The 22,921-nt window shown below is 52.1% G+C and overlaps 2 protein-coding genes and 1 pseudogene across 2 annotated transcripts; 1 reads left to right on the top strand and 2 right to left on the bottom strand.

Annotated features, from left to right (window-relative positions):
- Nucleotides 1-325: 325 nt before the first annotated feature.
- On the bottom strand, nt 326-8,330 carry KEAP1 (kelch-like ECH-associated protein 1). The gene is made up of 6 exons (XM_006875095.1): nt 8,106-8,330; nt 5,519-6,204; nt 2,548-3,233; nt 1,004-1,209; nt 628-804; nt 326-492 (listed from the first exon to the last, which is right to left on the bottom strand). The coding sequence occupies exons 2-6, from the start codon at nt 6,155-6,157 to the stop codon at nt 326-328; spliced, it is 1,875 nt and encodes a 624-aa protein (XP_006875157.1). The 5' UTR covers nt 6,158-6,204; nt 8,106-8,330.
- Nucleotides 8,331-11,225: 2,895 nt separating this feature from the next.
- S1PR5 (sphingosine-1-phosphate receptor 5) lies at nt 11,226-12,431 on the bottom strand. Its single transcript, XM_006875096.1, has one exon. It carries the CDS (start codon nt 12,429-12,431, stop codon nt 11,226-11,228), a length of 1,206 nt encoding a protein of 401 aa, XP_006875158.1.
- A 3,863-nt stretch (nt 12,432-16,294) lies between these two features.
- On the top strand, nt 16,295-17,414 carry LOC102838313 (annotated as a pseudogene).
- The last annotated feature ends 5,507 nt before the right edge of the window (nt 17,415-22,921 follow it).

Here is a 22,921-nt window from a genome sequence, read left to right on the forward strand (position 1 = left end):
ATCACGCCAATGCCCGGAACACGAACCAGCGTGACGTTGGCACCTGCTTTCACCTCAAAGGGCGGCAGCTGCTGGTGTGGGACCCGGGCCTCGCTTCCAGCCTCACAGGCAGGGCTCTCCTGGATGTTCCCAGGACTTCCTTAACTGGGTTTCCTGCTCCGGTTTTCTTTTCCCTCAAGTTGTCCTTTGACCACGGAGGCGTCGCAGCCTCCTGGCCTGGAGGAGGAGGTTTGCTCTGTTGTCTTTGTTTTTGTAGAAAGCAATACTCTTGATTGGGCTTTTTTTTTTTTTTTTTTTACAAAAAAGCCCAAGAAATAAAAATCGTTCAGCAAGTACAGCTCTGCTGGTCAATCTGCTTCCGACAGGGTTCCATGGTGACAGCAACACCCACCCCACTCCTGCCAGATGTCATGCGGGTCACCTCGCTCCAAGTGTCTGTGTCGGGGTCGTAACACTCGACGCTGTCCAGAAACGTGTGACCGTCGTAGCCTCCTGTGGGGAGGACAGGGGGCGGTCAGGGTCATGGGCATGGCCCCTAGGGTGACTGGGAGAAAGGACGAAGCCAGGGCCCACAAAGAGGGGGGCGCACCCGGACTGTGTTCCCCAGCTCTGCCCCTGGGGCCTCACCGAGGACGTAGATCCTCCCCTGGTGCACGGTGATCCCCAGGGCGCTCCGCCGATGTGTCATGGCGGCTACCAATGACCAGGTCTCGGTCTCCACGTCATAACGCTCCACACTGTTCAGCTGGTCCTGACCGTCATACCCACCCGCGGCATAGATACAGTTGTGCAGGACGCAGACTCCTAGATCGCACCACGCACAGAAGGTGACTCGGGGACCCCAGCCACCACCTTCCCAGTATGTCCTCCCAAGGGATCCTTCAGAAACAAAGCCAGGAGAGCTGGCACTTGGGTTCTGTCAGAATGGAACTCTCTCCTAGGTCGGGCTGAGTTTCACCTGGGCTGGGGGTGTTCCTCGAGGCTCCCCTCTGTCCCCACCTACCTGCCCCGCTTCGGATGGTGTTCATGGGGGTAATCATTCGCCACTCATTCCTCTCTGGGTAGTAACACTCAGCTGAGTTGAGGCGGTTCGTCCCGTCAAACCCCCCGATGGCATACAGCAGACGGTTGAGGACAGCCACACCCACCCCGATCCTTCGAGTCAGCATGGGGGCCACCAAGTGCCACTCATCCCGCTCCGGTTCATACCTGCGAGGGCATAATACCAATGACGCAGGAGGACAAGCACAGCTGACCCTCCCGGAGCTTTTTATACCCTCGGATGCTTAAATTCTCAGGATGCTCTACCAGGTGGGAGAGGTCAGGAGTCCATTTTCCAGGTGAGGAGACTGAAGCTGCTCAAGGTCACACTCAAGTCTGGGGGGCCCCAGGCTCTGTGCTGAGAGTAGTTATGGGCAGGGGGGGTCCTTGTTATCATCTCCCACCTCACAGATGACAAACTCAGGGCCAGAGCGGCAGAGTGGTATGCTGGCCTCACGGTGTCAGTGGTGGAGCTGGGAGTGACCCACGTCCATCTCCGTAGACACCAGAGTCTCCACTCTTATTAACGAGGCTGTAGGCCAGAGCTGCGTTTCTCAACGTGTGATACTCAGAGACACATGTCCCAGTCTGCATCTCTGCTCCCAGTGCCTCTGTCCTCAAAAGTGACCACCCTATTCATAGACCACCCACATTAGAAGCCTCAGGGCATCTGTTTAAAATTCCCACGCTCCAGATCCCTGGCATCACCAGCAGTTTTAATGCGGCATTGGAGGATTAGCACTGGACTGCTAACCACAAAGTCAGCAGTTCAAATCCACCAAGCCGCTTATACAGGGTCACTATGAGTCGGACCCAACTCGATGGCAACGAACAACCACCAAGACCACCAGGTAAGAAGGGCATCCTAGGCCAGACTACTAAAAGGAGAAAGCAAAGGAGCTGGCGACGCAAGGTGCAAAATGTTTGGCCCCTATAAACACAGGAGACCTGGTGTAGTCCTGTGGGTTAATGCGCAGGACTGCAAAGTTAGTTTGAATAGCAAGGTTGGCAGTTCAAGATGACCAGTTGCTTCTCGGAAACCCTATACAGGGTTGCTATGGGTCAGAACTGACTCAATGGCACTTAATAACAACAACCATGTACATACAGCTGCACAGGTTGTGCACTTAGACAAGGGTACCATGTCTAAGGGGGCACTTAGACCATGGATGACCTCATTTATCTGCTTGTTATGACATTGAGGACCAACAGCAGTGAAATGTCATGTTTCAACAACAGCCACATACTCACTTAATGCTACAGTATGTATGAGAACCCTTCTCAGATCTGCACCAAGGAGCCATAGGTTTGTGAGGTCCTAGAAGCAAATCGCAGCCCTGAACACACTGTACATGGTCATCGACCATAACTCTTCCATGAGTTTGCCTTACACCTTGAGGCTTCCCCTCACTAAAGGCAGGAAGTAGAGAACAGGGAGAATCCCCAGATCCCGAAAGCTTGAGGATGGTCACAGTGGGAGCCGTTGGAGCACCCCGACACACTCACCTCTCCACACTGTTATGGTGGATGCAGCCGTGGGAGCCGCCAACAGCATAGATATGCCCATCAATGACCCCGACCCCGATGCGGTTGCGTGGCACAGTCATGGAGGCACAGGGGGACCACTGGTTGGTCATGGGGTTGTAGCAGTCCAGGGCATTGGAGTCGGTGTTGCCATCGGGCGAGTTGTTCCGGCCACCCACGGCATACAACAACCCGCCCACCACACAGCCCGCCAGTCCGCTCCGTGGCACCTGCAGGTCTGCCAGCCGGAGCCACGTGCCGTCACTGGGGTTGTAGGCCTCCAGGTAGCTGAGGGACTGGCGGAAGTAGCCACCGGCTGTGTAGATGAGCCGGCCCACCTTGGGCGCCCGGCAGGGCATCACCTGCGTGGGCTTGTGCAGCGTGAGCTCCTGGAAGATCTTGACCAGGTAGTCTTTACAGCGGGAGTCCGACTGCAGGATTTCGCATTTCTGCAGCTGCATCTGCAGGAAGTGGGGCGTGAGCGAGTGGCAGCGCACGGCCCGCAGCAGCGCCTGCACGTAGAAGCGCCGCTGCTCACAGTCGTACTTGACCCAGTCGATGCAGGCGTGGAAGACCTCGGACTCGCAGCGCACATTCAGGTCGTCGCGGCTGATGAGCGTCACCAGCTGGCAGTGCGACAGGTTGAAGAACTCCTCTTGCTTGGCCACCTGTGAGGGCGTTAGTTAGTGTCGAGGGCTGACTCCCGCAGTACTCTCCACCCCTCACCACTTAAGAGCCTTACGAGATCTTGGACAAGGCACTCAATTGGCCTCTGACAGTCTGTTTACTCATCTGTAAAATGGGGATTCGAACATCATGAGGATTAATACTGTGTGCCAGGCATATAAAGGAGCCCTGGTGGCGCTGTACATTAAGCATTGGGCTGTTAAACACAAGGTCGGCAGCTCAAACCCACCAGCTGCTCCAAGAAAGACCTGCTCTGTAAAGATTACAGCCAAGGAAACCCCACGGGGGCAGTCCTACTCTGTAACACCAGGGAATCCATCCTTGAGCAATGGGCTTGTTTTAGTTTTGCCAGGCATGTAGTATGTAGTAAACGGGCAAAGACACAATGTGCGCCATACCTTTTTGTATCATAAGGTTTGTTGTTTTTTTTAAATTTTTTTTTGTATCATATGGTTTTTGAAGTATAAGAATACCTTACAAGCTCTTCCTTTCTTTTAATGAAATTACATTTTTATGAAAGAGCAGAGTGAGGAAAAGGAAAAAGTAGCAGCAATAAATTAATGTTCTGGAGGGAAATGAAGGCTCTGAAGAAATCAGTCTGGGCTGCAGTTTTGACCCCATCACTTTTTAGCTGTGTGACTGTGGACACGTCTCCAACACTGTCTGGCATGAGAATCCCATTGAATTCAACTGGCCACAGGCACCTGGGGAGAGCTTAGAAGATTTTAAGGAGGGCACTCCTGAGGCTTGGCACCGCCCAGGGCTAAGGACAGTCATTTCTCATCAGATGGCTGGGAGAGTCAAGGATTTAGAGCAGGGGTGGGGAATCTTTTTTTGCCAAGGGCCACTTGGATATTTATAACATCATTTGCAGGCCATACAAAATTATCAACCTAAAAATTAGCCTGCTGTATTTGGTCAGACATTTAATAAACTCACCCCTAATGTGATGGCTGGAGCCCTGGTGTGGCATTGCCAGATAATGCACTGGTCAGTTTGAACTGCAAGGTTGGTGGTTCAAACCCACCAGCTGCTCCTCGAAAACCTTATGCAGGGTTGCTATGAGTCAGAGCCGACTCGAAGGCACTTAACAACAATGCGATGGCTGGAACTGTGGTTGCCTTGGCAGGGCCAGACCAAATGATTTTGTGGGCTTTATATGGCCCACAGGCAGGACATCCCTCACCTCGCTTTAGTGGCTGTAGAAGAAAGGTTGGCACACAGTGAATGTCCAGCACACATTTATTATTCTCATCTGAAGGGTACCACTGCTGGGTGTTGCCACGTCAGAACTGGGGCTCATCATTGGGACTTTTCAGGAGAGTGTCTGCTAACAACTTCCTTCACTTAAAAACGAAACCGAAATCAAAAGCCAACACCCACCCATTGCCACCGAGTTGATTCTGACTCATACCAACCCCGTAAGACAGAAGTGCCCCCAAGGTTTCCAAGGTTGTCACAAAGCCAGGTCTTTTTGTCCCAGGAGCAGCAGTGGGTTCAAACTGATGCCTACCTTTATTACCAGGCAGCTTAAGCACCGTGCCACCAGGATGCCTCGAAGTTTCAGTAGGTAAAGTTTTTCTAGTGAAGTGACAGACAGCAGGACCCAAACAACTGAAACCTCATAAACTGGACTTCAGAAAAGTGAAAGAGCTCATGGAAAATAAGAACGGACTTATCACGCCAAACCCAAAGCCCAGTCATGGAGTCGAATCCATCTCCTAGCAAGCCTTCAGGTAGAACCGCCCCACAGGGTTTCCGAGTGTAAATCTTCACAGAAGCAGGCTGCCACATCTTTCTCCCACAGAGCAATTGGTGGGTTCAAACCACTGGCCTTTTAGTCAGCAGCTGCGGGCTTTAGCCAATGCATCACCAAGGCTCTAAGAACACAGTGTGGACCAAAGAGAGCATGTCTATGAATCAGGGTGGCCGTTTGCAGCATGTCATGGTGTTCGGCTATGGGTCAGTACTTGTTGATGGCGTGGAAGGTGGGGATCCCACTCAGCACACCCCAGAGTGGTTCTGCTGTCATGTCACTGCACCCCATCTCCACCCTTGACTTCTGAGGAACCCGGGAGCTGAGACCCATGGAGTCTTCCCTCCCTTCCCCTCTGCTACTTCCCAGTCTCCCAGATGTGGGACCTACACGCTCAGAATCCCATTTCTCCCCAGCTGCCTACCTTTCAAGTCCTCAGGGAAGATGTGAAGACCTCCCATCCATCCACTGGTCCCTCCCCTACCACTGATCCTGGCCCTTTGTGCTCACCTCCCCAAAGTGCATGTAGATATACTCGCGGGCGCGCTGGTGCAACTCCGTGCAGCCGATCTGCTCGGCGAAGTTGGCGATGCCAATGGCATTGCTGGGGTCCAGCTGCTGAACCAGGAAGTCACTGCAGGCACGGACGACGCTATCGATCTGATACATGACAGCGCCGTTCATGACGTGGAGCACGCACTTCTCCCCCATGGAGATGGAGGCTGTGTAAGCGAACTCGATGAGGCGTTCCATGACCTTGGGGTGGATGCCCTCTATGGATACTACTTCCATACCCTGCTCTCGCAGGCCATTGGTGAACATGGCCTTGAAGACGGGGCTGGATGAGGCCAGTACCACCTTGTGGGCCATGAACTGGGCAGCTGGCGCGTCCTCATACTTGACCTGCAGTGTGACGTCACACAGCTGCTGGCTGAGGCGAAGTTCGTTCATGATGCCGAAGGCCTGCTTGGTGTGATCCTCCAGCGTGTAGCTGAAGGTACGATTACCATGCTGGGAGGGCGTCACCTCAGCTTTACACTCCGTAGAGGCGTACATCACCACGTCCCCGGCCCCCTTGGGGCGCTGTGACTTCAGGGGCAGGAATCTGCTGGGGGCCCCAGCCCTACTAGGCCTGGGTGCAGGCTGCATGGGGCTCCTGACCAGGAGCAACAACACCACCACTGATGCTCAGGGACCTGGAGGAGGAAAGCGCAGGGCTGGGGACAGGGCCAACTGCCAGGCCTCCCATTGTAAGATAAAGCGATTCCCACTTGGTTTTCCTTAAAACAAGTCAACTGGCTAGAGCAGCATCCATTCCTCTCCCTAATTGCCCCCAGCCTCACCAGCCCAAGAGCCCTTCTTAAAACCAGGTCCCTCCCCTGTTCAGAATTCTCTAAAACTCCCCAAGGCACTAAGAATGATATTGAGCTCTTCAGAGGTCTGTGAGGACCTGCAGTCAGCCCCCTTTCGGTTCCAGCCACTGGGAGAATGCCAGGAGCGTTCCTTAATTCACCTCACAAACACTTGAGTGCCTACTGTGTGCCGGCTAGTATCCTAGGCACAGGTGACAGAGAGGTAAGCAAGACAGACAAAAACAAAACAAAACACAAAAGCCCTTCCTTCGTGGAACTGACATTTGGGGAAGAAAGCATCTGAAACGTGCAGGTATCTGGAGAATCAGGGAGGAGGGAGAAGTGTGTGTGGTGGGAGACTAGGAGGGGAGTTTGCATAAGGCCAAAGGACCTGTGGAGGGGCAGGTTTGAATTCTGTTTTGAGAGGTTTCCACACCAGCTGGTCTGGATCTGCAGGGGTTCCTAGGTCCTCCTTCCAGATTCACTTTCATCACTGCTCTTGTCAGGGATCCTTTGGCTGGTTGTTGAGGAATTGATTGGCCCCCCTTCTTACAGCCTCGGCTTTCCAGCAGGCGGGGTGGGGGTGGGGTGGGGGGCGGGGAGGCCTGTCTTGATCAACGCTGTGTCTCCCCCACGTCTTGCTCAGGGCCTGGCATTGCACAGCGCTCAGTAAACGTGGGGCTGGCTGGCTGCCCACTCCAGCACCCTCTTCCACCCGGATCCAGGGCGCGGCTTGACTCCCTTGCCGGTGTCAGGTCCTGGGCCTGCCTTTGACCAATCGGTCACTGGTGCCCACTGGCCACCGGGCATCCTCCCCCCCCCTTGCAAGAAGCGACAAGTGGGGATTGCGCATGCCCCAAATGGACCGCCATCAAGGCTTGGAGAAGGCAGGAAGTGACCCCACCGCGGCCTCTTGCCAGTTTGCCCCAGAGCGCCGATTAAGTCCCCCAACGCTCTGGGGTCCCCGTGCCTCCTTGCGACCGGCGCTCCCGAGGTCCCCCACCCGGCTGCCATCCTTCCCGGGCCACCCTGCGGAGGGCGCGACCTAACAAAAAGATAGCACTCGGGTCGCGCCTCCTGGCTGTTCCAGGACGCGGTGAACCCCGAGGCGCCCGGGACCGCGTCACCCCGCTCCCGAGCTCTCAGGCACAGTTGTCCAGGTGCTCGCGGCCCGTGGTGTCCGCAGCCGGGGCGCAGGCCGCCTCACTCACCCCGCCGTGGCCGCGCTCGGGCTCCGCCTCTGCCGCCTGGGCCCGGGCGCCTCCATCGCCGCGCGCCAGGGGGAGGCGCGGAGCGCGCAGGTCACCATGACTAAGCAGAGCCGGGGCCCGCCGTGTCAGAATAAAAGTCCCCGCGGTCCGAGCCTCCGGCGGCGCCGCTAGCACGCGACAGGAGCCACCCCCCCGTCCCCGCCCGCAATCGCCGAGCTGCGCCGCCCCTGTGCAGCGACCACAGCACCCACCATTATGGAGCGCCGCGGCCAGGATCCTCGGCGCCACCACCTGCGTAGCCAGCGCCGCCAGGAATCACAGCCCAGAGTTCGAGACCCGACGCTCCCCTAACCGACCCGAGGACACTCTCCCCGCCGCTGCCGCCGTACTCACCTCGCGCCGCCTCCGTAGCTCTGCTAAGGGATGGGAATGTTTGGGTCACCGCAGAGGCTCTGAGCACGGCCGTGCCACCCGTGCACGGCGCTTCCGGGAAGCCCGAGGGCAGCGGCCCGGGCGGGGCGGCTCCTACCTAACCTCTGTCGTCGGGATCCGCGAGCGTTCGGCAGTCGTGGAGCCTCGGCGCCCGGGCAGAGCGGCCTGCAGGGTCGTGGCCGTAGCGTGGGGGGCAGCCTCTGGACGCCCGGGAAGGAGGCGGGGAGAGGGCGGGGAGGGCGCGGCGGGGAACGATCTGCGATTCTCCGCCCTTGCCGCAGGTGCAGGGCGCCTGTCTGAGGGCTGCGGGGCTCCAAATCGGCGGGGACCGTTCCCGCTTCGCGCTGTGACTCCAAGTCTCCATCCTGCATCCTGCGTCTCAGCTGCTCTCCACGATCTCTGCCTGTACGTGCTGTGCTCATAGTGTAGGCCGTGCGGTTTGCCGCACTCGGGATCCCACTAGAACGACCTGCGTAGTTGGGATTTTTATGTCTTTTTTGTTGTTGTTGTTACCGCCCTGCTCGTCAGCAGGAGTTCGAACCCCAGAGATTCTACCTCTCCAGCTCTTCGTTTCCTCCCTGTAAATGGTAAAATGATAGCACCTCCCTGCTAGGTTGTTGTAAAAGACTAGCGCCCAATAGATATGAACAGTTGTTATTTGTCATGGCAAAGGATATTGACTTGCCCTTTACGCCAGCGATGATATACAGTTAACTTTTTTTTTTTAAGGTTTTTATTGTGGATTGAGTGAAAGTTTACAGGGCACATCATCAGTTTCACATTCAACCATTCATATGACTTGTTTCATTACATTGATTATATTCCCCTCCATACATCATCGGTTAACAGTATTTCTCTCTATCATCTTTAGCATTTTGTTTGTTTGTTTGTTTGGGGGGGCAAAAACTTTGTACAGTTAACTTTTAAATGTTTAGTTTAAAAGGAGTCATCTAAATGAAAACTAAGTATTAAAAGGGAATGCAGGTTGGGGAGACACGGGGCTGAAGAGATGTTGGTCAAAGAAAAAACTTCCACGAGCCTCCAGGGTCTGGCATTAAACCAGAGTCTCCAGTTTGCGTCGAGTTTTCTCTACCCTCTTGACGTGAAACTGCGGTCCCGGGCCCCTCCAGAGGAGGCGCTGTTTCAAAGTTGGAGAATAGGCTGAGAAACCCGCAAGCTCCTCGCACACACCTAAAGACTATCTCAAAATCAAACTTACATGCCCTGTGACCCAACAGAGCCACTCGTAGAGATTTATCTAAGATATACTAGCACACGTGTATGGTAACGCTGGTTATAGCGAGGGCTGGACTCAAGCTAAATGTCCCTCCATAGCGGCATGACTTAGCCACGCTGTGAAATACTAATATTTGTTGTTATTGTTGTTAAGTGCCGTCGAGTCAGTTCCGACTCATAACCACACTGTATAGGGTTTCCAAGGAGAAGCTGGTGGGTTTGAACTGCCGACATTGTGGTTCACAGTCCAATGCTGATCCTACAGCGCCACAGCAGGAGCCCAGTTAAAAGGTGCAAGACATTTACTCTACAGATGCTTACCTCAATAAAAAATAATTTAATTACTACAATTCCCAAGTCATACTACCGCTATGAAATGAACAAAGCTCTTTCTTCACAAACAGCACGTTTAGGGAAGTAGGTGCTTTTAAAATGTAAAATGTGAGTAAATCAATAAACATCCTATCATCTCGCCATCAAACAACCGAACATAATGAATGGGGTGAGGTGTCCTGGGCGTACCCAGGTTCCCCCTGGAAGTTTGGAGAAATTTCTAGGCTAGTAGGGAATTACATTAAATCCTGGAATTGTTGAGACCATGAGCTTAAGATTATGTGTGTACATATGTTTCAAGAAATAGGTGGGTTTCTTAGGCGTATAGCCTGCAGGGGCGGACCAGGTTATGTCCCGCGGATACGCTTCCCAGGATGGGTCAGCGACCTTCAAGACACCGCCTTCTGTTTGTATGCAGTTCCGAGATCTACCACCAGGTGGCACACTAGCGTGTAGACCCAACACCTCCACTGTTTCCCCAGCAGCCGCTCAGGGGTCATGAATGTGACTCCAGACGTGCCTGGAGCGGTGTATGAGCAGAGGGGCCTGGTAGTGCCCCACCCCCCAGCCGTGAATGCTGAGCCCTGGGATAGGGAGTGCTGATATGGAAAGAATCGAATTTAGAAACCATCTGGAGGAGTCAGACATTAGACTTGAGGCCTTCTGGAGCTGGCAACTTGATGGCAGGCAGGAATCCTGCCTCAAGTAAACACGGAGTCAACGACTCAGAGCTTGGAGCCTCAGTTTCCTCACTTGTCAAACAGAGGTGACAAAACCTACCTTGCAAGGTTGCCAGTAAGGATGAGAGAAAACAAAATGTGTGCCTTCAGTTTAGGGCTGTAAAGCTGATAAAACAAACTGTAATAGCTATTAAGTTTACATTTATTTTTATTATTTTATATAATGAAGGATCTGAGCCTGCACTCAAGGAAATTTTAAGCTCAGGCAGGATTTGGCTGAATATTTTAATAATTTGCCCTGTCCCTGGCTTTCTCACCTTTTAAACTGGGAGAATCATCCTTGTGGTTTTTTTTCCCATCCTCATACTCAATTCTCCAGTAATTCTGTCCAGTATCTGTCTGGTTACAGCTCTGTCGGCCAGTGCAATCGGACAGAGCCCGCTCCAATGGCAGCCTGATGGAGCTTGTAAACACCTAAGCCAGGTCACCTCTCTCCTCTGCTCAGAAGCCTCCATGGCTCCCATCTCATTTAGAGAAAAACCAAAGTCCGTCCCTCCCCCCACAAGGCCAGACCCTGTCTCCATCATTCTGCTTCAGACAGCCAGGATCCTTGTATTCACTGAACACATCAGCCTCAGGGCCTTTGCACCTGCACTTCCTTCTTCCTGGAATGCTCTTCCTTCTGGGAGTCCATCATCATTGATACTATTATTGCATTGTCACTGAAACGATCCCCTTTATTTCTTCACCATTAATGCCGGTTTCACCTGACCCGAACTTCAGTTCTATTTAGGTCACTGTTGTGGACCCAGTGTCTGACACTGACGTTGGCCCACAGTAGGCACTCTAGAAAGGGTATTTTGCTTCAATTAACATATTTACCCTGTGTCTTTTCTTCAGCTGCGTTGCCTACACATTCCTTTATTTAAAACAAGAAAGTGCAAAAAACGGTTCTTGGGAAGGCCTGGGTTTGTCAATCTGCAGCGGGCTCAGGAGCCAGGGTCTGGACGACAGTGGGTGCTCCAGGGCTGCCTGTCGAACCGCTGGTGTCCAGCCCATCCCGTCGCGGCGACGAGCGATCTGAGCGCTCAGAGCGGCTGGAGCTGCCGTCAGTGCCAGGAGGTAGCCATTGACGCAGTCCGCCTGAAACCCCAGCGGCGCTCCCCGGCTGCCTGGAATCACCCTGACCTAGGCCCCAAGGACGACGACCGCAGCAGAAGAGGCGCAGGAGCGCGTGGCGCAGGTCACGGTTGGTAAGCGTGTAGATAATGGGATTCAGAAGAGAATTGGCCATGGCCAGGCCCAGGAAGGGGTCCGCTTGCAAGAGTACTGGGCATGCGCGCGCTGGGCACGCCACATCGAGCAGCAGCAGCAGGAAAAGGGGACCCCAGCACGCCACGAAGGCCAGGAGCACCACGCTGAGTGTGCGTAGCAGTGCCAGTGTGCGCGGCGTGTGGCGTGTCCGGAAAGAGGCGCTTCCGCTAGCCCCGGGACGCGACCGAAGGCGCTGCGCGTTGGCACTCACTTGGCAGTAAATGCGCGCGTACAGAGCGCAGATGGCGGCTAGGATCCCAACGAAGACGAGCACGCAGAAGAGTACGTAGGCCTTGGCGTAGAGTGGCAGCACGGTGGAGCACGAATCCAATCGGCCCAGGCAGTTCCAACCTAGCGCTGGCAGCAGCCCAATGAGCAACGACACCCCCCAGGCAGCAGCCGCCAGCGCCAACGTGCGCCCTCGACGGGTGGAGGGCGCGGGTCCCCGGCGGGCCATGGTGAGGCGACGCTCGAGCGCTATGGCCAGGAGACTCAGCACCGATGCGGCAAGCGCCACGAAGACGCCACCCTCGCGCGCGAACCAGAGTGCGGGCGACAGGCGTAGAGTGAGTGGCCCGGACAGCAAGATATTGGCGGCGTAGGCGGCGCCTGCCAGCAGGTCAGACAGCGTGAGACTGCCCAGGAGTAGGAACATGGGCGCGTGGAAGCGTGGGTGGCGCCCGAGCACCAACAGCACAGCCAAGTTCTCGAGCACGATGAGCGCGCACACTGCCAGGCACACGACGGCATCAGCGCGCAGTCCCGCGCCAGGCTGGTAGCGAGCCCCGCGAAGCTTGCCAGTGTAGTTGTAATGCAGCTCGATGATTTCGCTCACAGGCGCAGGCCGCAGCAGCCCGGGATCCATGGGCTGCCTGCCCTAAGGCTGCGAAGAGGTCGGGTGCGGCTTCAGTCCGGTCAATCTCTGCGTGCACCGTCCCCGAGGCCTGCGGAAGCAGGCAAAGGCGCGACTTTGTGGCCCTGGAAAAGGGACCTTAATCCCTGCCCATTACTCCACATGCACACTGGGACCAATAGGGAACTTGGAACGGAGGGGCGTGCCCATGGAGACAGACGAGGGGACAGGGTGACACAAAAGGGACACTAATAATTCACACACAGGCCAGACTATCCAGAGGCATATTCGATCATTAACAGATGACACACACAAATTCAGGGACTTCACAGACAGCCACACACCACCAGACCCAATCCACTACCGTGAAATGGTGTCACACTCACAGCAAGCCTAAAGGTCAGAGTAGAACTGCTCACTAGGGTTGCTGAGACCTAAATAAATCTTGAGGGAAACTGACAGCCTCATCTTTCTCCGGATGAAGGGTTTGAACCACCAACCTGTTAGCCCAATGCTTACTCAGTACAACAGTCGTGCTCCTACGCACCACGCAGGACGCGCGCAAATGCATTCACACGGCAGAGCAACACGGTGCTACAGAGACATAAATTCAACCACTCGTAAAAGGGGACACAGTCACATAGACCACCATTTCACTTCCTCGACCCACACCACATCTCACCCAGCCTGGGACCCAGAGCCTCACACTTTGCAAGGCTCTTTCCTTCCCAAACCCTTTCATCCATTCCAAAACCTGACAAAGTTGATCTGAGGCACCCATTTTACAGACACAGAGCCAGAGGGCAGCAGACAGGATCCCCGTCGCACAGACTCTTGCGAAGGGACACACATGTCATTAAAGTATAATAACACCTCCCACCTGAGGCTGCACCCTTTAATCCCCTCAAGTCTCTTTTTATTCTCAATTGATATCTGAGGAAATCGAGACTCGCACACAGCAAACACAAATGTATCCATGCTCCCACCGAAACGCATCCATGCAGAAAGTGTAGCACAGTCACCCAACAGATGGGGAAACTGAGACCTAGAAAGGGGATCAGACTTACACCGCCCAGACGAATTCAGTCGCACAAAAGGAACGTGGCGTGAACGCATACAGACCAAGAGGGAGTAATGGTTCAGTCTCGCTCAGGGGGTAGGGAGGTGAGACAAAATCACGCAGACTAGAGCCACACACACTTGGCTGGTGAGGAGCCCTCAGAGGCGCGCAGCCTCTGCACCTCCCCCTCGCCCTACTAGTCTGGCAACGAGACTAAGGTAGCGAAACTAGCAGTGACGAGGCCTAGAGGGGTCGAGGCCGGCAGTCTCCAGACGCCCCCTACTCTGTGTCTCGCACTCAACCCCAGAGCCGCAGTCTTCCCGCTCCCTGGAGTCCTCCGGGAAAAGCCTGGGAAATCCCCGCAAAGGGAGCTGCTCTAGCCAACAGCGATGGTGTCCAGGTACAACCACCCCCTCTGGACCAAGCGGAGCCCTGCGTCCCCCGGGACTCGGTGTGGCACACTCACCCCAGGGCCTGGTCTTGCGCCCCCCGCCGCCGCGCTGGCCCGAGCGGAGTGAGCGGACGCGGGGGCGGAGCTGGAGCCAGCAGGCGCAGGGCGGGCCAGCAGAGTGAGGGCTTCGAGGTCGCCAGCAATTGCCCCCTCCCCTCGGGGCCCGGGCATACAGCCCGGGGCTACCAGTCTGTGCCACCCGCCGCGGCACCGGAGCGCGGCCGGGCGGCGACTGGCACCGGCGAGCCCTCGGGGTTCTGGGCTGCTTTCCCAGGGCTCCGTCGTGGTGGGGGACCTGGAGACGCAGGGGTTGCAGGGTTCTCTCCCAGGGACTGTCGCAAACTCAGCTTCTTCTCCACCAGCAGAGGGGGAGCCGCCCCAATTAACGCCCACCTCCCTCCTAAGTCTGGGCTGGCCCCAGGTGCGCCCCGTCGCCACAGGGTCTGTTGCCAGAGGGTCTGGGCAACGCGGGAACAAGGGATTGTCAACAGGAGCCGCTGTGGCCTGATCCCCCTCCCCCCACCCCGGGTGATTGGGCACTGGCCTGGGGCGCGTGGAGGAGGGGCAGGCGCAGGCGTGAGTCCTGTGGGAACATCCCCTTCCGGAGATAAAGAGGGTGGGCTCGTCCCACCCACCGGTGCTAGTTTTCCCGTCTGGTCTCTTCCACACTTGTCGCTCTGGACAATGTGAGTTACTCAATTTTCGTGTTTTGGAGCTATGTCCGTACCAGACTGCTAGCCCCCAGTGACAGGGATTTGCGACTGTCCTGGGCACTACAAGGAACACAGTCGGCGACCATTATGTGGCCGTCGAGGGAGCGAAAGAATGCGCCAGACGTCTCCCTCACTTCTTTGGGTCTGTTTCGCACAAGGTCTTTCGGAGTGTCTGTGTTTATCTCGACGTCTGTTCTCCTGTCGCGATTTCTCTCTTTTCCTGCTGTCTGTGTCTTTCTCCATTGGTGTCGCTCTCCAAGGCCGCTGGTCCTCGAACTGACCAGTCTCAGCTAGCCCCGCACCGTCCACCCCTCATCCTCAGCCCAGCGCCACAGGCTGGAGGTGGGGCTGAGTCTGGCCGCCGAGACCTTCCCAGTGACAGTGCCCTTTGCCCCAGAGTATCCAGGTCCTGCCGGCAGTGGGTGGGGTGAGGACGCTTAGAGGGGCGATGAACCTGAGGGATGCACAGGGTTGAGGGTCGGGACTTGAAGGGACACCTAGGCCGGGTCACGCCCCTCACCCCCATTAAGTCCATCGGGGATCCCGGGTGGGTCGGAAGCCGACTGCTCCTCTAGGGAAAAAGGGGGTACTGGACGGCTCTTGCCTGTGGACCAATCAAAGACGCGAGCGGAGACAGAGCAACCAATGAGGCTCGGCCGCGACACTGCGTTCTACCCCCCGACTCCCAACTCCGTGGTTGTGGGTGTTAACACTTCCGTGTCTTGAATCCGACGGCTGGACCTAAGGAGAAAGCCCCAGACCGCACCCAGGGGGATGAACGTGGAGAGCCCCCAGTGTGGCAGGGCTTGTGAAGTGACCCCTTTTGCAAAGGGGAAGCCACACCCAACGTGGGGAGGTGGCCGCTTCACACCTCCCAGGCGGCATTCTCACTTCCTTTGGGCCCTCGGAAGGAGGGAGGCTCTTCCGGGCCCAGCGCCCCTCACCCCATCGCCTTCCTGCGTCTTTTTCCCAGGAACTGGGCCCCTAGGGACTCAGGCTCCAGCGTCCGAGAAAAGCGTTAGGAGCCTTCTGTCTTCACTGCATTCCCGGTTCCTTATTCGGTAACCACAGGATATTTCTTAAAACTCAGACCACCGTCCCTCCCCTGCTCCAAACCCGCCCGTGGCTCCCTATGCACCACAGAGTGAAAGTCTTCACCGTGGCCCATAAGGTCTTAGAGATCTGTCTCTCTCCTAGTGTCTCTCTGGGTTTCCCTCCAAGGCACCATTCCCTATCCCTTCCGCTGCCTGATTGCCTCCGTATAGAAGCCCTCCCTCATCTGTCCTCTCCTCACCCCCAACTCTTACATGGCAATTAGTACCATCTTAAATTCCCTTGTTCATTTATTCATGTCTAGCCTACTGTGTGATTCTGCCCTTGACCCTCAGCCTCAGGAAAGAAGCGACTCTCCTCTGTCCCTATGCTCAGAGCTGAGTAAGGTGGTGGTTGTTGTTGTTGTTGACCTGGGTTCAAATTCCTGCTATCACTTCTTGACAGAACAGTCTTGGGCAAGTGATGTCTCATTCTGAGCCTCAGTGGCCTTGTCATGGATCAAATTGTGTCCCTTAAAAATGTGTGTCAAGGCCGCCAGGTTACGAGAGATACCCACACAAACAGTCCTTCTAGAGTCTCACAGCCCGGCCGCCACACCATGGATACACCAAGGTAAGTGGTCAACTTCCGGCCTGGCCCGCCAAGCTGTTGTATTCCGTATTGCTGGAGACACAAAAGGATTTACTAAACTCCAAAGGCGTTGGAATTAGTGTTCTTGAAATGAACCACAGGTCATCCGATTTTGCTAAGATTATAAACACCACAAAGAATCTTGTGCAGGAATTGTTAGCGGTTCCAGATAACTACAAGGTGATTTTTGTGCAAGGAGGTGGGTCTGGCCAGTTCAGTGCTGTCCCCTTAAACCTGACTGGTCTGAAGACAGGCAGATGTGCTGACTACGTGGTGACAGGAGCTTGGTCAGCTAAGACTGCAGAAGAAGCCAAGAAGTTTGGGACTGTATATATCATCCACCCCAAGCTCAGAAGCTATGCAAAAATTCCAGATCCAAGCACCTGGAACCTCAACCCAGTCGCCTCTTATGTGTATTACTGCGCAAACAAGACCGTGCATGGGTTGGAGATTGATTGTATACCCGATGTCAAAGGTGCCCTGTTGATTTGTGACATGTCTTCAAACTTCCTGTCCAAGCCCGTGGATGTTTCCAAGTGTGGGATTTTTGCTGGTGCTCAGAAGAATGTGGGCTCTGCTGGGGTCACAGTGGTGATGATGCATGATGACCTACTGGGGTTCACTCTCCAAGAATGCCCCTCCATCCTAGAATACAAAGTGCAAGCTGGAAACAGCTCATTGTACAACACACCTCCATGCTTCAGCATGTATGTCATGGGCCTGGTTCTGGAATGGATTAAGAACAACGGCAGTGCAGCAGCCATGGGGAAGCTCAGCGCTGCTAAATCTCAAATGATTTACGATATCATCGATAACTCTCAAGGGTTCTATGTATGTCCAGTGGAGCCCAAGAATAGAAGCAAGATGAATAGCCTGTTCGCATTGGCAATGCCAAAGGAGATGATGCTCTAGAAAAAAGATTTCTTGATAAAGCTTTTGAACACAATATGCTGTCTTTGAAAGGCCATAGGTCTGTGGGAGGCATCCGCGCCTCTGTCTATAATGCTGTCACCAAGGAAGACCTTCAGAAGCTGGCAGCCTTCATGAAAAACTTTTTGGAGATGCCATCAGCTTTGAACACACCCTGACCACTGTATACTCTGTCGTTGAAAATGTATGAGATTCAAAATGACAAGGGAATGGTTAACAAAACTTTAACAAATAACAGTATTGTTCGCAAATGAATATACTTAATATACATTCTTCTTTCTTTCAAAGACCAACAACCAAACATCGAGAGCTCTGCAGAGTTGGTGGGACATAATGGCCACTTTAACTTTGACTTAAACTGGAAACATTTTAGAAAAATCTTCCTGTTGCTTTTCGAACAAATTCAAGCCTATTTTGTCTTTGCTGCTGCTTTTTCTAGCTAGATCGTAGTTTTCAAACTTGCCTATGGACTGAATTATGTAAGTTGCAGGTCATTATTTCTAGAGACACACAAACTCATAGAATGAAGGGTGGGTGGAAACCACTAGGCACCAATTCTAGATGTTTTCTGAAATGGCAACCATGGGATCTCTGGGTTCCGCAGCCATTAAGATTGACCACTAGGTGAGCATTTGGAATGTCTAGAGGTCTTTCTTTATACTGTTACTCACATGAAGAGATAAAAGTGGCATACTGTGTTTTTACATAGAACATCTGTTTTTTAATATCATATAGTTTATATCTCTGTGCATTTATATTTCTAGTAACGTGGTTCTCAGTGACATAGGTAGAGATGAAGAATTTGTTAGAATCCTTGACCTGGTACATTACAGCTATACATTAGCAATGGTGAGGTGTGTCCCTTTTATAAACTGCTTCAGAGAAATGAGATTTAGAAGTTCTGTACTTCACTCTTTCTCTTTTTTCATTAGCTAGAAGAGGAGGTTGCTCAGTTGGTTTGTGGTGTGTTTTTTTAATAAGGCCTGCAAACTAAAAATATCCCTGTTACACTCCCTTATTCTCTCTTCCCTCTACTGTTCTCTTGTGTATCCATTGTCAGAATTTTGTGTTCAATGTGTGGAGAACATTAAAGTACTAAGACATCTAAGCCCTTGTCAGTGGGTCCCTCTACCTGACTTTTAGACAAATTGTTCTTTTTAAACTGATGGGAATAAACAACTTGAGTTTGAAAACAAAAGTATATATATGTGTGTGTGTGTGTCAAATTGACTGGGCCATGATTCTCAGCGATTTAGGAGTTATTTAATGGTGTGATTTGGCAGTTACATGATGATGTAAGTATCCCCCATGATGTGATCTGATGTGATCAGCCAATCAGTTTTAAGGGTGCTAAGTTGGAAGTCCTGGTGTGGTGCTGTGGGCTAATGCGCCAGACTGCAAAGTCGTTTGAACTGCAAGGTCAGTGGTTCAAGCTCACCAGCTGCTCCTTGGAAACCTTATTCAGGGTTGCGATGGGTCGGAATCGACTCGACGGCACTTAACAACAACAACAAGTTGGGATACAACACCCTTAGTCAAACCATAGCTTGATTCAATGTAAGGGGACCTCTCCTGGTATGTGTGGGCTGCATCACCTTTTTTGTTACAAGAAATAAAAGGAAAGGAGCCAACAGAGAAGAAAGGACTGGTGTGGCGCTGCAAGATAATGCACTGGACTGCAAGGTCAATTTGAACCACAAGGTTGGCAGTTCAAACCCTCTAGCCATTCCTTGGAAACCCTATACAGCATTGCTATGAGTCAGAACCGACTAGACCGGCTGTTTACAACAAGAAGAAGTAGATAGCAGCCTTTAAAAAAGCATCTCTTCACTGAAGACCATAGAAGAATTGATGCATTTGAGTTATGGTGTTGGAGGAGAATACTGAAATTTCCGTGGGCTGCCAGAAGAACAAACAAATCTGTGTTGGAAGAACTATAGCCAGAATGTTCCTTAGAAGGTAGGATAGACTTCATCTATCATACCTCAGATATATTATCAGGAAGGTCCAGTCCCTGCGGAAGAACACCGTGCTTGGTAAAGTGGAGGGTCAGTGACAAAGATGAAGACCCTCAAAGAGATAGAATGGCACAGTGGCAGCAACAATGGGCTCAAGTGTAGCAACAACTGTGGAAATGACTCAGGACCAGGCAGTGTTTTGTTCTGTTGTACATAAGGTTGCTATGAGTGGGTACCAACTTGATGGCATCTAACAAAAATAACAACCCTGCACTGAGAACCTCCTAGACCCAGGGGAAGACTGACGCCAAGACATCAGTCTCCAAGGACAGCTGTGGCCCACAGATGTTGGGAGGAGACAAATTCAGAGCTGGTGCCCTGAATTTGGCCTTCTATCCACCTACACTATGAGAGGATAAATTTCTGTTCACTAAAACCATCACTTGCAGTATTTCGATTATAACAGCACTAGAGATCTAAGACAGGCTTCATCTTAAAATGGAGGTAAAACCAGCGCCCCATCCAAGGGCTGTTGAGGATGAAAGGAGCACTTGGAACAGAGCCCGGCACATAGGGAGAGCTCAGAAAGTGTTAGCCATGGGTGCTACTGGTCACCACAGTCTCCCTGTGAGGAGTTTGGAAGGCAGTAGGCTCAGGCCTACCCAGTCCCAGTCTTCCAGCCCCCGCCAAGTCTTCAGGTACCTTTGCAGGCCAGGTGCACCTCTGGCCTCCACACTCTTGCCACTACCTGCCCTTCAGATGCACGTCTGGGCCGGCATACCCACCCAGCAGGTTCTGCTGCTGAGGGCCCCCGCCCACAGGGGCCATCCCGCCTGGTCTGCGCCCACTCTCACCAAACCGGGTCCACACCCATGAAAGAACAACTTGCTACCCATGGCCCCTTCAGACCTCAGCCCCACCCAGAGGACTTTTGCAGAGCCTTCCATCTATCCCCCTCGCCATCAGCCCTCCTCCCCATCAAGCATCAGTATGCAGCAGAACACAGTGACAACTCCTCCCATGGCCAGAAACCAGAACAGTCATAGTTTGGGGGGGGTTCTCAAAGTGGAGGTGCAAGGGCCCCCAAGCCACAAGAATTCTTTGCTCAGTTCAGTGAGGTTTCCCCCTGAACTATACAGATAACACTTACTCTAATCGGTAAACTTGTTTTTCACAGAGGTTTCAAAAACCTAAAACCAAACCCACTATGAGTGTTCCGATTCATCGTGACCCTGTAGGACAAAGTAGAACGGCCCCATAGGGTTTTCAAGGCTATAAATCTTTACAACAGCACACTAACTCATCTTTCTCCCTTGGAGCAGCTGATAGGTTCAAACTGTCAACATTCTGGTTAGCAGCCCAACACTTAACCCACTGTACCACCAGGGTTCCTTTCATGGGGGTTGTTGTTAAGTGTGGTGCCGTCGAGTCGGGTCTGACTCAAAACCACCCTTTATAGGGTTTCCAAGGAAGAGCTGGCAAGTTTGAACTGCTGACCTAGTAGTTCAAATCGACCTTGCAGTCCGGTGCTTTATCCCACAGCGCTACATCAGTACTCCCAACGCACAATTTGTTGTTGTTGTTAAGTGCCGTCGAGTCGGTTCTGACCCATAGCAACCCTGAACAGGGTTTCTGAGGCTGTAAATCTTTACGGGAGCAGAAAGCCTCCTCTTTCTCGCGCGGAGCCCAATGCACAATTTGTTGTTGTTGTTGTTAAGTGCCTTCGAGTTGGTTCCGACCCATAGCGACCCTGTACAGGGTTTCCGAGGGTGTAAATCTTTACAGGAGTAGAAAGCCTCATCTTTCTCCCGTGGAGCAGCTAGTAGTTTCGAACCGCTGACCTTAAGGTTCGCAGCCCGACTTGTAACCATTACGGAAAGTTTTAAAAAGAAAGAAAGAATGAAAAACAAGGACTGATTGAGGAATTGTCAAAGATCAGAGGAGACTAAGCAATCGGGGTCCTAGAAGGAATCTAGGGTGAGAAAAACGACATTAAGAAAAAACTGGGAAATCCAAATGAAATCTGTAGTTTGGTTAATAGTAATGTACCCAGGTTAATTTCTTCCCTATACCAAATAAAATCTGTAGTTTGGTTAATAGTAATGTACCCAGGTTAATTTCTTCCCTATACCAAATAAAATCTGTAGTTTGGTTAATAGTAATGTACCCAGGTTAATTTCTTCCCTATACCAAATAAAATCTGTAGTTTGGTTAATAGTAATGTACCCAGGTTAATTTCTTCCTCATGGTAAGCCCACAGTGGTTAAGTAACATTAGAGGAAGCTGGGTAAGGGTTCATGAGAAATCTCTGTACTATCTTTGCAATTCATCTGTAAGTCTAAAGTCATTTCAGAATACAAAAATTAAAACATCTGCCTGAGAGGCCCACAGGTGCTCCCAGGACATCCAACCCGGTGGCTTTGGAATTTAGACTGTCAGCCTAGTTTCTGAAGGTCTTTGAGTTTGAGACCCCTGGCTGAAAGACCAGAAGAATGGGTACCAGGGTGACTTTCTTAAGTCTCTGTTTTCTCATCTGAAAATGAGGACATATACTGGGGCTCACATTCTAGCTTACGACACAAGTTAATAAGCTACTTCCCAGTAGTGGTGTGTATTGCAAACAAAAGATCACAGTGATTGTGACCCCATTGGATCTGGTGAAAACGGAGAGGAGGCAATTGACTTCCCTAAAGATTTACAGGTTTGGAAACCCCATAAGACACTTCTATCCTAGAGTTGGAATCCACTCCACGGTAGTAGTTTGAGCAGGGAAGACCTTGTTGAGAAGAGGCAGTGAGACAGTCTTCTCAGATGATTTGCTCAGCATACAGATTGAATAAATATGGTGAAAGAATATAGCTCTGGAACACACATTTCTTGGTGTTAAACCATTCCGTAGCCCCTTACTCTGTTCTAATGACTTCCAATGTACAGGTTCCTCTTGAGCACAATTAAGTATTTTGGAATACCCATTCTTCACAATATTATCCATAGTTTGTTACGATCAACATCATCAATAAAGCACATTTAAACATCTTTATGGTATTCTCTGTTTTCATCCCAAATCCATCTGACATCAGCAATGAAATTCCTTTTTTTGTGTCCACTTCTGAATCCGGTTTGAATTTCTGGCCACTTCCTACAGATGTACTGCTGCCATTGCTTCTGAATTACCCAGCTAAATTTTACTTGTATGTGATATATATATTTTTTAAGCTTTTGTTTTGAATTGAGTGGTAGTTTACAGGACAGAACATCAATTTTGCACTCAACCTATCATATTTTGTTTCACTACAATGATTACAATCCCCTCCATGTGCCATCAGTTAACAGTTTTGTGCTTCTATGCCCTCTTTTTTTTTTTTTTTTTTAAAGCACACAAAACACACAGAAAAAATATATTTGTTTAAATGACCAAAGGGCATATTTTGCAAGTCAGCCTCCTGGCCACCAGTACACAGCCTTTTTGTTTCCATGGGTCTAGAGTTCTCAGTCTTCTCTCTATGCTGTAACCTCTGCTTCCGTCTCTGCTTCTCTGGTTAGGATCCCACACTCCACTCATGCTCTTCCCTCATAATGGTCCTAGGGTCCTCTGTTCCTGGAATGTAAGATTAACTACTTCCTGCTTTTGGTTACAAATCTTCTAGCTTTACAGTTGTGACAACTGCAATTAGTCATGATAACAATTGCTCACTATTGAATCAAAA

The sequence above is a fragment of the Chrysochloris asiatica genome, unplaced genomic scaffold (assembly GCF_000296735.1).
Source record: "Chrysochloris asiatica unplaced genomic scaffold, ChrAsi1.0 scaffold00312, whole genome shotgun sequence".
NCBI classification, from domain to species: domain Eukaryota; kingdom Metazoa; phylum Chordata; class Mammalia; order Afrosoricida; family Chrysochloridae; genus Chrysochloris; species Chrysochloris asiatica.

Bases quoted from the DNA above. Each gene is read 5' to 3' on its own strand.
- KEAP1 (XM_006875095.1), bottom strand. From the start codon at position 6,157: ATGCAGCCTGCACCCAGGCCTAGTAGGGCTGGGGCCCCCAGCAGATTC. The intron at 805-1,003 runs GTAGGTGGGGAC...GGTGCGATCTAG, and splicing joins CACCATCCGAAGCGGGGCAG to GAGTCTGCGTCCTGCACAAC. The intron at 493-627 runs GTGAGGCCCCAG...TCCTCCCCACAG, and splicing joins GGGGAGGATCTACGTCCTCG to GAGGCTACGACGGTCACACG.
- S1PR5 (XM_006875096.1), bottom strand. From the start codon at position 12,431: ATGGATCCCGGGCTGCTGCGGCCTGCGCCTGTGAGCGAAATCATCGAG.